The sequence below is a fragment of the Colobus angolensis genome, unplaced genomic scaffold (assembly GCF_000951035.1).
Source record: "Colobus angolensis palliatus isolate OR3802 unplaced genomic scaffold, Cang.pa_1.0 Scaffold46, whole genome shotgun sequence".
Classification (NCBI taxonomy): Eukaryota; Metazoa; Chordata; class Mammalia; order Primates; family Cercopithecidae; genus Colobus; species Colobus angolensis.
In genome coordinates, this window is record NW_012118043.1 from 4,209,480 (window position 1) to 4,227,709 (window position 18,230).

Consider the following 18,230-nt stretch of genomic DNA (forward strand, 5'->3'; position numbering starts at 1 on the left):
CGGCTAATTTTTTAAAAATGTTTTTTAGTAGAGAATGGAGTTGCACCATGTTAGCCAGGATGGTCTCGAGCTCCTGACCTTGTGATCTACCCGCCTTGGCCTCCCAAAGTGCTGGGATTACAGGCATGAGCCACCGTGCCTGGCCCCAAATAAATGATTTCTTAAACACAAAACAGAATAGAGGGAAGAAAGCACTAATTATAGTATACTGTATTATAATTAAATTCAGTGTATTATAATAAAAAATCTGACAGAATTGTGGCCAAGCATCTCAGTCACATTAGTGAGTGTGAAACAACCTTAAAAGAAAAAAATTTACAAATTGGCTTACAAAGCAAGAAACAACTCTCTGCCACGTGTAGGATACATACCTAAAATAAAGTGATTCAGAAAGGCCAAAAATAAAGGGATAAGCAAAATTATCCAGCTAAGTGGAAAGTATAAATGAAAGCAGGAATTCCAAACAAAATAGAACTGAAGCCAAAAAGCATTAAATATGACCAAAATGGATACTTTTTAATGCCTAAAGCCATAATTCATAAGGAAGATTTAGTAGTTATTAATATGCTCCAAATAATGCACCAGCCACCTTGATAAAGCCAAAATAAGAAGCTTAAGAAGATATATATAGAAACTCAATAAAAGGAGACTACCATGCTATTCTCAGTATAAGTTAGTAGATAAATACATGGAAGATCTAAATAACATAATCAGTAAAGTAGTTATTGTGAATATATGTCAGACATTACACCTTGATAATAGAAGCATACTTTATTCTAAAGAACAGATAGAACATTCATATTCAAATTGATTATTGTATTAGTTGGCTCTTTGTGTTAGTTTACTAGGGCTGCTATAATAAAGTACTACAAACTGAATGACTAAACAACATAAGCAAGTTTATTGTCTCACAGTTCCCATGGGCTAGAAGTTTGAGATGAAGGTGTTGTTAGGGTTGGTTCCTTTTGAGAGCTTCTGGTGGTTTGCTGGTAATCTTTGGTATTCCTAAATAAACAAATCCATAGAGATAGAAAGTAGATGACTGGTCGCCTAGGGTTAGGAGGTTTGGGGGAAATGGGGAGTGATTGCTGTTGGGTACAGATTCCTTTGAGATGGTAAAAATGTTCTGAAATTAAACAGAAGTGATGGTTGCACTTGTGATATACTTCAATATACTAAAACTTGTGAATATACTAAAGATTATTCATTTGTATACCTTAAAAGAGTGAATTTTATAGTATGTGAAACAAATACTTCATTAAAAGTATTTAAGAAAAGATAGTACAGGAAGAAAATAATAAAAATAAAAGAAATGTAGAGAACAGAAAGCAGTAAAATTAATTAATGAGTAAAAGTTCTAGGTCTTTGAAAAACCTAGCAAAACTGATAAATGTCAAATATGTAAATAATAAACTGTTGAAACATAGAAGGTGTTTAAAAATCACAAGAGACTACTTTGTACCCTTTTACACAAATAAATTTGTAAACATGTATACTTTTCCTGGAATATATAGTGTATCAAAATGGACTCTAGCTGAAATAGAAAGCTTAAAAGATTAGTTTCTGTAGGAGAAATAGAGAATATTATAAAAGAACTTCATCCATAGGAAAGCACCAGTCCCAGATGAGGGGATTTTTTATCAAATTTTCACAAACTAAATAGTCTCAATGGTGTTTAAATTGTCCTGGAGTATAGGAGATGAAAGAATACTTCCACTTTTAAAAAAACAGCAATATATAACAGTGTTCAGTGGACCCAAAAAAGATAGCATGAAACAAAAAATTAAAGATTATCATATTAATATCTGCAAAAAATTATAAATGAAATATTATCAAACAAATCAATTTCACATTAAGAAAATACCCCATGCTGGGTGTAGTGGCTCATGTCTGTAATCCCAACATTTTGGGAGGCCAAGGCACATGGATTGCTTGAGCCCAAGGGTTCGAGACCAGCCTGAGCAATATAGCAAGACCCCATCTCTACAAAAAATACAAAAATTAGCCAGGCGTGGTGGCACATGCCTAACGTCCAAGCTACTTGGAGGTTGAGGTGGGAGGATCACCTTGGCCTGGGGAGTTTGAGGCTGCAGTGAGCCAAGATCATGCCACTACATTCCAGCCAGGGCAACAGAGCGAGACCCTGTCTCAAAAAAACAAAACAAAACAAAAAAACCAAACCCACAGTACCCCATGACCAGTTGCATTTTATTCCAGTATTGCAAAGATAGTTAATACTTAGCAATCCATGAATATAATTCACTTATTAATAGATCTAAAGAGAAAATCATGCTGTTATTTCCATAGATGCTGAATAGACTTTGACATATTTCATCACGTACTTCAAATGAAAACACTAAAGAAAACAGAAACTGATGAATATTATCTTAATTTATAATATATATGTATGTATATGTATGCATGTTTATATATGTACATATGGGTACGTACCCATGCTTACGTACATATGTACACATACTTAATGGGAAACAAGAAACATTCCCACTGAAAGCAAGTTTTCCTATTACCTGCACTATTTAACATTCACTTGGAGGTATTGGCTAAAGAATTTAGGGAAAAAAAGCAGTCAGAGAGATAAGAGTTGGAAAAGATGTAAAATTATCTTTATTTACAGATGATATGCTTATCAGAGACATAAGAATTGGAAAAGGTGTAAAACTGTCTCCATTTCTTATGCTAATATACTTCGGAAATTATAGAGTATTACTGATAAAACTAACTCGACCACAGATGAATTCAGTGAAGTAGGGGATATAAAATTAACATAAAAATTAATAATTTTCATATGACAAGCAGTAACCAGGTAGAAAATTTTCTGGAATACCCCATTTACAATAGCAACAGGAAAACAATATAGTTGAGAATAAACTTAACAAGAAATGCATAAACCAACAAGAGGAAAATTTTTAAATGCTTCTGAAAGACGCAAAAGGGTAATAGATTTGACTAAATGGAAACCATCACTGTTTTAGTCTATTTGCTTTGCTATAAAGGAATTATAGTAAATTACCCTGAGGCTGGGTAATTTATTAAAAAGAAGAGGTTTATTTGGCTTATGGTTCTGCAACCTTTACAGGAAGCATGGTGCCAGCATCTGCTTCTGATGATAGTTTCAGCAAGCCTGAGCCTTTACTCTTAGCAGAAGGGGAAGGGGAGTTGGTATATCACATGGTGAGAGAAGGGAGCAAGAGAGTGATGGGAAGAGTGCCGTGCTCTCAAATAACCAGTTCTCACTTGAACTAATGGAGTCCAGCTCACACCTGAACTAATAGAGAAAGAACTCACTTATTACCACAGGGATGGCACCAAGCCGTTCATGAGGGATCCACCCTTGTGACCCAAACACCTGCCACCAGGTCTCATTTCCAATACTGGGGATCACATTTCAATATGAGATTTGGAGGGGACAGATATCTAAGCTATATCAATCCCTTATTGGATAGGTTGACGTTATAACGATTTCAATTCTCCTTAGGTTAATTAATATAATGCAATCCCAATGAAAATGTTGCCAAAGTTTTTTTTTTTTTAACTGTAGGAGGTTTATAATAATGTTCATATGGAAAAATAAAACATGTAAAAATAGCTAGTAAAATCCCCCTGTAAAAAAAAGGTTATGAGAATATAGTAGCCCAACCAAACATTAATATACTTTGTAGCTACTACAGTTATAACAGAGAGGTAACTAGTATATGAATAACCAGACCAGTGGGAAAGAATAGGAGGTCTAGAAATAGACCCAAGTACATATGGACATTTAGTGTATGATAAAAAGTGACACTTCTTATCTGAGTTTTACTTTTAACTGATTACCAGGGTGTGTGTGTGTGTGGCCGGTGTGGGGGTGGGGTGGGCGGTCTTTACAGCTGAATTAATCTGTAATGTTATTTAAGAAATCATCTATTGAATATTCTGGATAAGATTAAATGTCTTTTTGTTTTTCTTTTGAAATGTATTACTCTAATTTGTATTACTCATTACAGTTCTAACATGGAGTTTGAGATGCTCCTATGCACTTTACTTTTGCTAGAAAGAATATAATATAAATGAAGTAATTTTAAAGTGGTCACACAAGTACAATATCTAAATCTTCACTGTCTTCAGAATAGTTTCTTCTTACTTAACATTTTATTCATTACAGCATCCTGAAGAGATAGCTGAAAAAAGACTATTTGAATTAACATATTTATCATTAGGCTACCTCTTTCTTCCTACCTCTTTTTTTCCATCCTCACAGAACCCTTTTTTTATATCGTTTTTCCTTCTTTACTAGTTTTTATACACTTTTCAAACTTCTTGTTTTAACTAATAGTTGTTCCTCCTTCACTTATCTACTGAAATATCTGTCCACTGCTTTTAAAAGTTACTGTTTTTTTCTTATTCATTGCTTCTTTGCTATATAAATATATTTGTTATTGTACATATCATGATATTTTAGTTATTTGTTTTCCTTTTAGACTGTGAACTTGTTAAGACTTGTTTTACTGATTTTTTTGTATACTGATAGAATGCACAGTAACTGCTTGTTTAATGGATTAATGATTAAAGACTGTCAGACATTTAATGATTCTAATTGTATAGGACATATTGTGAGCTATATTAGATGCGAACTCATCAAAAAGTAGCTGGAAAGATTGCAGATACAGAAATTTAATTTTGTCAATATTTATGTTAGATATTCCTTAATATTTTTAAGCTTCCTAGCTCAGGAAAACATACTAGTTTGTAGAAATTACAAATAAATTTTCTTTCTACTTTTATTTTAGGAAAAACTGATAAAGTATGCAACAGACAGTGAAACAGTAGAACCTATTATCTCACAGTTGGTGACAGTGCTTTTGAAAGGTTGCCAAGATGCAAACTCTCAAGCTCGGTTGCTCTGTGGGGAATGTTTAGGGGAATTGGGGGCGATAGATCCAGGTCGATTAGATTTCTCAACAACTGAAACTCAAGGAAAAGATTTTACGTTTGTGGTAAGTAGTGGAAATTTGGAATGACAAAAGAGTTCTCTGTCCTATTGAGGTTTATATATTCCATTTACAAAGAACTATTCAGGTTATCCTTATCACCTAGAACCAGACAATTAGTTAACCTCTGAGTTTGTTTCTTAATACTGTTGCAGAAACCTTTAGCCAAAAGCATAAAGTTTGAACCCCATCTAGGGTGTTATATTCTTGTAAATAAAGCTTCCAAATATAATAATGACAGTACCTAAAAAGCCTAATCAATTATTTAAATATTACTTTTTAATCATTATTGCTAGTGTTTCCATGGAAAACTAGTTTCCAGGATATTACAATAATAATGTTTTATAGTCATATGAGTTTGGGAAATCCATATAGAACAAAATTAAATGTGACTTTTTTTTTAAGTGACTTTTTATGTATCTGTGTGCATTGTGAATCTCTGAGAATATATCTCCAAGAGTTATAATATATGAGTATATTAAAATTATTTCTTAGAGTTTCTCAAATGACTCTTGGGCTCTACAGAATGCAATGTAGGAGATGCCATGTATACATTTTGCTTTTTTTTTTTTTTTGTGACAGAGTCTTGCTCTGTCAGCCAGGCTGGAGTGCAGTGGCACGATCTCAGCTTATTTCAGACTCCGCCTCCTGGATTCAAGTGATTGTCCTGCCTCAGCCTCCCGAGTAGCTGGGATTATAGGTGCGCACCACCATGCCTGGCTAATTTTTGTATTTTTAGTAGAGATGGGGTTTCACCATATTGGCCAGTCTGATCTTGAACTCCTGACCTCATGATCCGTCCTCCTTGGCCTCCCAAAGTGCTGAGATTACAGGTGTGAGCCACTGTGCCTGGCCTACATTTTGCTTTTTAAGGGTTAAAAAACCAACACTGCAAATTGTCAGAGGTACGCAAAAGTTGAATAATTTTTTGTACACCTTAGAAATAGCCTTAAAAGCTTTACATTTTGGCTTTGTAGCTACAGATTATATTGTAGTCTTAATACCAAACTTAGTTTGAACCTCACTGTCTTTTCCTTTGTCTAAGTTAAATTCACTTAGGCAGTTAAGTTAAATTCACCATGAAAGAAGCAGTACACCTAAGAAAATTTATAGTAGTTATCCTGGAATTTTCTTTTTTTTTTCTAATTGAGACTGGAGTAGAAGATTCAAGCTTTGCCTATGGATTATTGATGGAGCTAACAAGAGCTTACCTTGCATATGCTGATAATAGCCGAGCTCAAGATTCAGCTGCCTATGCCATTCAGGTAAGAGTGGATATAGTCATTACTGGCTTTAAATTGTTTAATTCAAATATGTTGTAAATTCTATACTTGTGAAACTCCTATTTGTTTTAATTCTCACTTTTATCAAAGTTATACAAGTTCATGATAAACATTTTAGAGTACAGAAGCATACCTCTTAAGCAATTATTATAGGTATAGTTACTTTCAAAATGTTTGTATGTATATACAAATATATACTACTGCCTCAGCTTTGTGACCTAAGTGAGTTACTTAAATCATTCTAGGCATTGAAATAAATGTCCTAAGGACGTTCACAGCTCTAAAACTATAAAATTCTGTTTATTTTTCTATGTATAAGCATAACTCAGAGATAGTATGGGTTCAGCTCCAGACCACCACAATAAAGCAAGTATCTCTATAAAGCGAGTTACATGAATTCTTCAGTTTCCCAGTGCATATTAACGTTATGTTTACACTATACTATAGTCTATCAGGTGTGCAATAGCATCATGTCTAAAAACCAGTATACATGCCTTTATTTAAAAAATACTTTGTTGCTTAAAAATGCTAACCATCATCTGAGCCTTCAGCAAGTCATAATGGTTTTGCTGGTGGAAGATTTTGCCTCAATGTTGATGGTGCTGATTAATTACGGTGGTAGTTGCTGAAGGTTGGGATGGCTGTGGCAATTTCTTTTTTTTTTTTTGAGACGAAGTCTCGCTCTGTTGCCCGGGCTGGAGTGCAGTGGCCGGATCTCAGCTCACTGCAAGCTCCACCTCCCGGGTTTACGCCATTCTCCTGCCTCAGCCTCCCGGGTAGCTGGGACTACAGGCGCCCCGCCCGCCACCTCGCCCGGCTAGATTTTTGTATTTTTTAGTAGAGACGGGGTTTCACTGTGTTAGCCAGGATGGTCTCGATCTCCTGACCTCGTGATCCGCCCGTCTCGGCCTCCCAAAGTGCTGGGATTACAGGCTTGAGCCACCGCGCCCAGCGACTGTGGCAATTTCTTAAAAAAATCAGACAACGAAGTTTGCCACATCAATTGCCTTTCATGAAAGGTTTCTCTGTAGCCTGTAATGCTGTTTGATACCATTTTCCCCATAGTAGAACTTCTTTCAAAATTTGAATGAGTCCTCTCAAACCTTGCCACTGCTTAGTCAACTAAGTTTTTGTAATGTTCTAAATCCTTTGTTGTCACTTGAACAGTGTTCACAGCATTTTGAGTGGAACCACAGTAGATTCCCTCTCCAGAAACCACTTTCTTTGCTTATAAAAAGCAACTCCTCATCCAGTCAAATTTTGTCATGAGAAGGCAGTAATTCAGTCCTATCTTCAGGCTCCACTTCTAACTCTAGTTTTCTCGCCGTTTTTATCACCTCTATACTTAGTTCCTCCAGTGAAGTTTTGAGCCTCTCAAAGTTATCCAGGAGGGGTTGGAATCAACTTCTTTCGAACTCCTGTTATTGTTGATAGATATTTTGACTTCTCATGAATCATGAATGTTCTTAATGATATCTAGAATAGTGAATTCTTTCCAGAAGGTTTTCAATTTACTGTGCCCAGATCCATCAGAGGAATTACTGTGTGTGGCCTCTATAACCTTATAAAATATTTTTCTTTAAGTAATAAAACTTGAAAGTCAAAATTACTCCTTGATCTGCGGGCTGCAAAATGGATGTTGTGTTAGCAGGCACGAAAACAACATTAATATCCTTGCACAGCTCCATCAGAGCTCCCAGGTGACAAGTACATTGTCAGTGAGCAGTAATATTTGGAAAGGAATCTTTTATTATGACCAGTAGGTCTCAACAGTGAACTTAAAATATTCAGTAAACCATGCTGTAAACAGATGTGTTGTCATTCAGGCTTTGTCACTGCATTTATAAGTAGATTTCACATAGTTTTTAATTTTTTAATTTTTTTTACTTTTATTGTTCTAATTTTCAATTTTTGGGTATATAGTAGATGCATATATTTAGATTTAGGCTAATTCCTAACAGCCCTAGGATGTATGGAATCGTCAATGAGCACTGACTTCAATCTAAAGTCACCAGTGGCATTAGCCCCTAACCAGAGAGTTATTAACCTATCCTTTGAAGCTTTGAAGCCAGGCATTGACTTCTCCTCTCTAGCTGTGAAAGTCCTGGATAGCATCTTCTTCCAACAGAATAGAATGATTTTAGCTAGATCTTCTGATAACTTGCTGCAGCTTCTCTATCAATAGTTGCTTCTTCATCTTGCGCTTTTATGTTATAGAGACAGCTTCTTTTCCTTAAATCTCATGAACCAACCTCTGTTTGCCTCAAACTTTTTGTTTTTTAAGAAGTGCCCCTTGAATCGTATCACTTCAAACTTTTTTTCTGTAGCTTATTCTCCTCTCTCAGATTTCATAGAATTGTAGAGAACTAGGGTTTTTCTTTGGATTAGACTTTGGCTTAAGGGAATGTTGTGATAGTTTCATCTTTTATCCAGACCACTAAAACTTTATGTCAGCAGTAAGACTGTTTCTCTTTCTTATATTTGATGTATTCATTGGAGTAACACTTTTAATTTCCTTCAAGAACTTTTTCTTTGCATTTATACTTGGCTGTTTGGTGCGAGACACCTAGCTTTTGGCTTGTCTAGGTTTTTGACATGCCTCCTTTAGTAAGCTTAGTCGTTTCTAGCTTTTGATTTAAAGAGAGAGGTGTGTGATTCCTCCTTTCATATGAATACTTAGAGGCCACTGTAAGGTTATTAATTGGCCTAATTTCAGTATTGTTATGTCTTTGGGAGTATGAAGTCCCAGGGAGAGGGAGAGGGACAGAACGGCTGGTCAGTGGACTGGTCAGAACACACAAGACATTTATCGATTAGGATCACTGTCTTATATGGGCACAGTTTGTGGAGCCCCAAAGCAATTACAACAGTAACATCAAAGATCACTGATCACATATCACTATAACAGATACAGTAATAATGAAAAAGTTTGAAATATTTTGAGAATTACCAACATGTGCCACAGAGACATGAAGTGAGCATATGTTGTTAGAAAATTGGTATTGATAGATTTACTCCATGCATAGTGGCCACAAACCTTCTATTTCTAAAAAAAAAAAAAAAAAAAAACTCAGACCAAAAAAAAACACAGCATCTGTGAAGCACAAATCAAGCAAAGTGCAATAAAATGAGTTATGGCTGTATTTTAATAACTAAAACATGTAGAACATTGATGAAGATAAAGCATTATCTGCTTCACTGTGGACTGACAAATGTAAAATATGTATTTGTAGGAGTTGCTTTCTATTTATGACTGTAGAGAGATGGAGACCAATGGCCCAGGTCACCAATTGTGGAGGAGATTTCCTGAGCATGTTCGGGAAATACTAGAACCTCATCTAAATACCAGGTATGCAGGCTTATTTAATGTATTTTCATAAAATTGTTTTTATATAAAAATTAATGTATGATTTTTTGGCCAGGCGCAGTGGCTCACGCCTGTAATCCCAGCACTTTGGGAGGCAGAGGCGGGCAGATCACAAGGTCAGGAGTTCAAGATCAGCCTGACCAACACGGTGAAACCCCATCTCTACCAAAAATACAAAAATTAGCTGGGTGTAGTGGCACACACCTGTAATCCCAGCTACTTGGGAGGCTGGGGCAGGAGACTCACTTGAACCCAGGAGGCAGAGGTTGCAGTGAGCCGAGATCGTGCCATTGCATTCCAGCCTGGGTGACAGAGTGAGACTTTGTCTCGGAAAAAAAAAAAAAAATCGATTTTTGATACAGTTTTTTAACATTAAAAGTGTTTTAATATCTCCTTATATATATTTTTCACTATGATTTATGCTTATAATTTGTCTAGATGAGAAGTGCAGTCTGCTCATTGGGTTAAATTCTACAACTTTAAATATTCAGATAAATGTATTAAAGTTAAAAGGATTGATTTTTAAAAATTCAACGGTCGGTAGTAAATTGAAAGAATGTACTTTAAGCTGAATGTGAGTTGAATTCTTTGATAGGTATAATTAATACAGAAATTTAAAGTTTAAAGCTAGTCAGAAAGCCTTTAATAAGCCCAATTAAAGATTTTCATTACTCCCAGTTTCTCCTCATGAATATATTTTCACCCTCTACTTTTAAAAAAGTGTATTTAATCTCTTAAAAAATTTAAATGACTTTGTTAGGACTGATGAAATATGCAAGATGACATGCAAACTCATGAAGCATTTTATATTTTTTAAAAATCCATACAATTATAAATTATTTCTATTTAGAAACTGTACTTTTTGGTACCCTAGGTACCCATGCATATTAGATACTTGACTTTGGACAAATAACTTCTTTGAACCTTAGACAGTGCCTAGACTTATCCTAAAATTCTTTATAAAAGCCCCGAGGTATGCATATTTATTTCCTAGATAATTTTTTATACTTAGAAATCTTTTAAGCATCATTTTATGTTGTATGACTAGCATTATTAAAGAAGTGACTATTTAGCATTATTATTATTAGCCTTATTAAAGAAGAATTATCACTGTTATTATTATTTTTGAGACATAGTCTCACTCTGTTGCCCAGGCTGGAGTGCAGTGATGCGGTATCAGCTCACTGCAGCCTCTGCCTCCTGGGTTCAAGCGATTCTCCTGCCTCAGCCTCCCAAGTAGCTGGGATTACAGGCATGCGCCACCATGCCTGGCTACTTTTTGTATTTTTAGTAGAGATGGAGTTTCATCATGTTGGCCAGGCTGGTCTCTTGGCCTCAAGTGATCTGCCTACCTGGACTTCCCAAAGTGCTGGGATTACAGGCATGAGCCACTGCACCTGGCCACTATTAGCATTATTTAAAAAGTCAAGTAAAAGACTAAAGTTAAAATTTGGATTTTCGTTCTTGAGGACTCCATACTTCCCCCATTTTCTTAGTCTGTATTTTGTATAGCACCTGTAGAGGTCAAAACATTTCTGTAATCTACTGGAAGGTTTATGGCCTTTAGAGTCATAGGTCTGAATAAGTTACAAGCTTAGGTTTGAATAAGTTATAGGCTTAGGTTTGAATGTTGGCTTTGCATTTGCTAGCTCTGAAGTCTTGGGCAAGTTATTTAACATTTCCGGGTTTAAATTTTTTAATTTTGAAAACATGGATAATTTTACCCACTTTGTATGGTTATTGTTAGGAATAAAGGAGATAATATTGAAAAGTACTTAGCAAGTTTTTGGGGGCAGAATTTGTGAGGTTGGCTATCATCTACTTCATAAGAAGTAGAAGCCAACGTTTCTGCCTACTTGTTTTCTTTTTTTCATAGGAAGTAACTTTTAAGTGGTTGCTTAAAAGTGTGATCTTAATAAAGCAATGACAATTCTTTTGGTCTTTAGCTTTTATACCTGAGCAGTTAGAATAACCTCTTGAATGGTTCCTCAATGATGGAAGTTAGGAGATTCACCTAGTTGGGATCTGCTTGTTGAAACTGGAGCCACATAAAATTAAGAGGTTGATAGAGTGCATTTTCAATAGCGTTGATTCCCTTTTGTATGAAACACTGAAATACCAGGTTAGCCTGTAGCTCAATTTTATAGCTTGGACTGCTTGATATTTACTCCAGAGGACCTAGGGAAATACAGAATTTCTTAAAAGCATATTCATATTTTTGCTACCTTTATACTCCCTACTTTATGTTTTTTTTTTCCCTTTAATTCAGGCTCTTTATATGTAATCACTAAATCTGGATTAAAGGATGACTGTATTTGGGAGATTGAAATTTAGAACCAGACAGAACAACTGCAGTTCAAAATTGCCATAGAAATAACTTTAGGAGAAAACATCAGGATGTGACTAGGTAGAACCTGGCTTGTATCCCAGTATCAGTAGTTTTCTAGCTAAGTTTACTATAATTTTGTTAAAAATCATCTAGAGAACTATACTTGTGATAATTCAAAATAGGGATTTGAATTTTTTTTTCCTGGTTTAGTGTGATGGTTAACTGAGAGATTATTGGATTTTTCAACTGTTAGAAACTTGGAATACAGTGAAATTTTATATACATATAAAATTTGGGTATAAAACTTTGGGTGTAGGCATTTATTTGTTATTTCCGAAGCTTTTATTGGTGAGTTGAGAGAAACCCATGCCACTCAAAAAATCCTACACACAGGTAGCTGTAAGATGAGAGCTCTGTGAACGTGTTTAAATGTTAATGCTGAGGAGCAAATAGAAAGGGCCATGTTGAAGTAATGTGAGAGAGAAGTGATAGTTGGTATAGTAAGGACTCCAAGGAGCATCTAGAATGGGAGAGCCATGGCCCTTACAGGGAATTAGAAGGAATAAAATCTCTCTCTCTTTTTTTTTTTTTTTGCAATAGGGAAAGATAAAATAATGGATGGAACACAGCTAAGTTTACAGATTTCCTTGCGGGAAGCAATGATTTTGTTTTTACTCTGAAGTAGGAGGTATAGGAGATGACCTCATTGGCTGAAAGTGGCAATGGATTTGGTGTAGGTAACTTTAGGAGGGTGGTGATGGTTTGAAATAATCACTGGAAAACAGAAGAGAGCCATAATGAAAACTTAGAAGGAATTCTGTAACTTTAGCGGCCCACTAACATTGAAGACTAAGAATACATAGTAGTACTAATCTTATAAGTGGGTTAGTGATTTTCCTGTATCGGTGCAGTGGCCTGAGTATCATTTCAGTAAAGGCAAATATTTAGACTGATTCAAGGTTGGGAGGTTAGCAGATGAATACTGCTGGAAAAGACAGTGTGGCGATGGAGTGGGTAGATGATATTACCAAGAGGATGCTAGAAGTGAAGGACCATACAGACTAAGATGGTTGTGGAAAGAGGCAAAGAGACGGGGGTGTCATAGATCAGGAGATCTTAGCAGGGTCACGGAACAGAAGATCTCAACAAGAGAGAATGGATGTGCTGGAATAACTGGGTGAAAAAACTGGAAATTTAGGAAACTATGACCATACAGTGAGGTGTCTAAATAATTGATTTTGAAGTGAAGAAATTCTTTGAATTAGCATGGGAGCCCTGATAATTCCTGAGCCTGATGAGTAGAGGAGAAAGTCATTGGAAAGTTCTGAGCTTAATTAAGTGTTCCAGCTAGACACTGAAGTCACCCAGGATGATAATAACACTGGGGAGGAAAGAAAACCCTGAGCAATGTTCTAAAGTTATCAGTGAGTTTGGTAATCAGTGACTTGAGTAGTTGCCCATAATGAGGATTAGAAAATAGTAGTATACCTGAGTGGCTTGAACTTCAAAGGAACAGGTTTTTCTTATATAAGAATAAAGTTGGAAGGATCTGAGGAAAACGAGGGGGCAGACTCGAATCCTTAAAAATACTTTAGATGTGCAAGAATGATCTACCTCACCCCTAAGAAGGATGCTGGAAAAAGGTAAGCAGATTGCGGTAAAGGCAAGGCAGTACTACAGTAGTCACTGAAGAAGTTGCTGTAATTTACTAAAATTCTAAACAGGTGGATTTATCTTTTTAATAAACAAATCTTCAAAATTACAGATATAAGAGTTCTCAGAAGTCAACCGATTGGTCTGGAGTAAAGAAGCCAATTTACTTAAGTAAATTGGGTAGTAACTTTGCAGAATGGTCAGCATCTTGGGCAGGTTATCTTATAACAAAGGTAAGAAACCCTGTTCAGTTTGTTCACTGAACAGAAATTTTAAAGGAAACCAGAACATCTATCTGAATGCATAGTACACACGCAATAGTCATTGAAGTATTTGTGCTGATAATCATAGAAATTTTTGAAGAAAATGTTTACTAATGAGAATAATTTCTCTGTAGTTATTAATAATAGTTTCTGAGTGAAAAGTAATTGTTTCACCAAGAAAATTACTATGGTCTTAATGTGTGTGCAAAATTGCATTATGTTTGTTCCTTTTATATTGTAAAATAATACTGTGTAAAAGGATGTAAATGCTATGTCAGAGTTTTGTACATAATAAAAAGACATTCAATAAAGAGATATATTATACTCTAATGGCATTTCTAAAAGAAGTTATGTTATCTGAATTTCCTCTAAAATAAAAATAAAGATTTTTAAAATGAATTTTCATGGAAAAACAGGTATATTTCTATTTCCTTAATGAGAAATTTTTACATGCTGGATAGACAAAAGGTACTCTGTGTTCCGAGAAAATGTTTACAGTATATTTAAAATTTATAATTTTTGTTTTTAATTCACATTTCTTTTTTTTTGAGACTTAGTTTTGCTCTTGCCCCCAGACTGGAGTGCAGTGGTACGATCTCGGCTCACTGCAGTCTCGGTCTCCCGGGTTCAAATGATTGTCCCGCCTCAGCCTCCTGAGTAGCTGGAATTACAGGCATGAGCCGCCACGCCCAGCTAATCTTTGTGTTTTTTGTTGTTGTTGAGAGAGAGTCTCACTCTGTAGCCTAGGCTGGAGTGCAGTGGAGTGATCTCCACACACTGCGATCTCCGCACACTGCAAGCTCCACCTCCCGGGTTCATGCCATTCTCCTGCCTCAGCCTCCCAAGTGGCTGGGATTACAGGCGCCCGCCACCATGCCTGGCTGATTTTTTGTGTTTTTTTTAGTAGAGACGGGGTTTCACCCTGTTAGCCAGGATGGTCTCAATATTCTAATATCAGGTGATCTACCCGCCTCTGCCTCACAAAGTACTGGGATTACAGGCGTAAGCCACTGTGCCCCGCCTTTAATTAACATTTCTGTTAGTGTTTTAAAATATCATTATACTAATTTGTAGTTGGTAACTTCAAGACATTTTCTTTTTTTTTTTGGTGAGCGGGGGACGGAATTTCGCTGTGTCACCAGACTCGAGTGCAGTGGCGCAATCTCGGCTCACTGCAACCTCTGCCTCCCTGGTTTAAGTGATTATCCTGCCTCAGCCTCCCGAGTAGCTGGAACTACAGGCAACTGCCACCACACCAGCTAATTTTTTTGTTTTTGGTTTTTGTATTTTTAGTAGAGACGGGGTTTCACCGTGTTGGCCAGGATGGTCTGGATTTCTTGACCTCGTGGTCCACCCGCCTTGGCCTCCCAAATTGTTGGGATTACAGACATGAGCCACCGTGCCCGGCTGACATTTCTTTTTTTTAATGAATATACTGAAAATATAATGTGTGAAATGTGGAATACTGTTAACTATTTTCAGCTGTGGAATATTGTGAGTTTTTTTGTTTTTTGGCTTTGTATTTGAAGAAAAAATCTCTTTAAAATTTTATGAGTTCCACAGTGTTAGCAAATCAAAAGTTAAGTCATAACAAAATTTGACTTCAACCCCAAATAATTTAATTAAAAAATTAATTAAATTTTTTTAAAATTTGGAAATGAATACTTGCCCTTGATAAATTATCTCACATGCTAGTTTTTGACATTTAATCAATAGATTAAAGTGTGTTACTGTCTCTACACATTTTGAGTTTACAGGTTCGGCATGATCTTGCCAGTAAAATTTTCACCTGCTGTAGTATTATGATGAAGCATGATTTCAAAGTGACCATCTATCTTCTTCCACATATTCTGGTGTATGTCTTACTGGGTTGTAATCAAGAAGATCAGCAGGAGGTAAGATAAATCATCTTACTTGGTTTTTGAACATGTGAAACTTATTTTCTCCAATGTAATTCATATTAGAAAGACTACCTATTAGTAGGAAATGTAGATCTATGTATGGCTATGTATGTTCATTTACATATCTTTGCCTATTTGATGTGTGTATCCTTTTAATTGATAGACGTTCTATGTATATTCTAGCTACCAATTTGTTGCCAGTTGTGTTTTCAAAAATTATCCCAACTTAGTCATTTTCTTTTTAACCTTTTCACCTTTTGCCATGCAGAAATTTTAAATGTAAATACAAAATTTATACATCTTTTATAGATTATTAATTTTAAGCCTTTTATGTGATGCCTTTTCTTATGTCATGAACTTATTTGCTATATTTTCTTTTAATTCTTCTGTTTTTATATTGTCTTCAATTACTCTGAAATTAATTTTGCATATAGTGTGAGATATTACTGAAAGATTTTTTCACTATTAACAAAGTTTCATTATCATTTACTGAATAATCTAGAATATTTTCAATTTTTAAAAATTCTCTTTAGTCTTTAGCATATTTTCTTTTTAGACTAATATTTGCATTGATTTAATTATAGATAAGAACAATAATGTATTATTGATCAATTGTGCTTTCTTTTTCTTTTTTTGAGACAGAGTCTCCCTGTATTGCCCAAGTTGGGGTGCAGTGGTGCTCTCGGCTCTCTGCAACCTCCACCTCCCAGGTTCAAGTGATTCTCCTGCCTCAGACTTCTGAGTAGCTGTGATTACACACATGTGCCACCATGCCTGGCTAATTTTTTTGTATTTTTAGTATAGACAGGGTTTCACCATGTTGACCAGGCTGGTCTTGACCTCAGGCGATTGGTCTGTCTCAGCCTCCCAAAGTGCTGGGATTACAGGTGTGAGCCAACATGCCTGGCCAATTGTGTTTTTTCTTTTGAAAATTTTTGCCTTAGAATGGTTAGCTTTATATGTCATATAATCATTAAATGGTATTATATAGATATTATTATTAACTATAAAATGGTTCTCATAGGTTTATGCAGAAATTATGGCAGTTCTAAAGCATGACGATCAGCATACCATAAATACCCAAGACATTGCATCTGATCTGTGTCAACTCAGTACACAGACTGTGTTCTCCATGCTTGACCATCTCACCCAGTGGGCAAGGCACAAATTTCAGGCACTGAAAGCTGAGAAATGTCCACACAGTAAATCAAACAGAAATAAGGTAGACTCATTGGGTGAGTTATCACTTCTGTTTATTTTCTTTTTTTTTTTTTTAAACTATTCACCAATTAGCTCCTCCCTTTATCAGTTCTGTAATGTAAGTGCTAGCTTAAAATATACCTTGTTTTGTCTTTGTTGTTGTTGTTACTGTTGTTGTTGTTTTGGAGACGGAGTTTCCCTCTTGTTGCCCAGGCTGGAGTGCAGTGGTGTATGACCTTGGCTCACTGCAATCTCTGCCTCCTGGGTTTGAGCAATTCTGCTGCCTCAGCCTCCCAAGTAGCTGGGATTACAGGCGCCCACCACCATGCCCAGCTAATTTTTTTGTGTATTTTTAGTAGAGACAGGGTTTGGCCATATTGGCCAGACTGGTGTCAAACTCCTGACCTCGGATGATCCATCTGCCTTGGCCTCCCAAAGTGCTGGGATTATACAGGCGTGAGCCACTGCACCCAGCCATTTTGTGTATTTTTAAAATGGGTAATAGTGTGGCCTTTTCACTGAGAAGAAACAGTGAATTTATAGTCATAAGACCTTTCTCTCTTCTTACTCTCAGTTGGACAAGACACATATTTATTTTTTCTTTGTATAAAATGGGGTTAATATTTTTATTTTTATTTATTAATTTTTTTTGAGATGGAGGTTTGCTCTGTTACCCAGGCAGGAGTGCAGTGGCAGGATCTTGGCTCACTGCAACCTCCACCTCCTGGGTTCAAGCAATTCTCCTGTCTCAGCTTTGTGAGTAGCTGGGATTACAGGTGTGTGCCACCATGCCCGGCTAATTTTTGTATTTTTAGTAGAGACAGTGTTTCACCATATTGGCCAGGCTGGTCTCCAACTCCTGGCCTCAAGTGATCCACCCACCTCAGCCTCCCAAAGTGCTGAGATTACAGGCGTGAACCACCACACCTGGCCAAAATGGGGTTAATATTATCTCCCTTAGGAGATTGTTTTGAGGAATAAATGAGATGATGAAATTATAAAGTGTGAGATAAATGAGACGATAATATTGTTATTAACCTAATCCTCCATGTTAACATATTACATGTTCCCTCAGTTTGTGTGTGTGTGTGTTTGTGTGTGTGTGCGTGTGTTTGTGTGTGTCTGTGTACTCTGGTCTTTGTCATTCTTCACTTGGAAAATATTCTTTGTAATCTTTTTCACATTTAAGTTTTACATTTCAAGGGAGATTTTAATTTTATTTATTTCCTGGCCTAAAGAGAAGCTA

The 18,230-nt window shown here is 36.0% G+C and overlaps 1 protein-coding gene across 1 annotated transcript in view; it reads left to right on the forward strand.

The window, feature by feature from the left end:
* The window catches only part of ATR (ATR serine/threonine kinase), a 132,584-nt gene that overhangs the window by 51,447 nt on the left and 62,907 nt on the right, over positions 1 to 18,230 (forward strand). The window contains exons 22-27 of the mRNA XM_011958085.1: positions 4,788 to 4,994; positions 6,140 to 6,253; positions 9,505 to 9,620; positions 13,733 to 13,853; positions 15,641 to 15,778; positions 16,809 to 17,019. Of these exons, the coding sequence (XP_011813475.1) occupies positions 4,788 to 4,994; positions 6,140 to 6,253; positions 9,505 to 9,620; positions 13,733 to 13,853; positions 15,641 to 15,778; positions 16,809 to 17,019 (907 nt within the window). The remainder of the gene's footprint in view (positions 1 to 4,787; positions 4,995 to 6,139; positions 6,254 to 9,504; positions 9,621 to 13,732; positions 13,854 to 15,640; positions 15,779 to 16,808; positions 17,020 to 18,230) is intronic.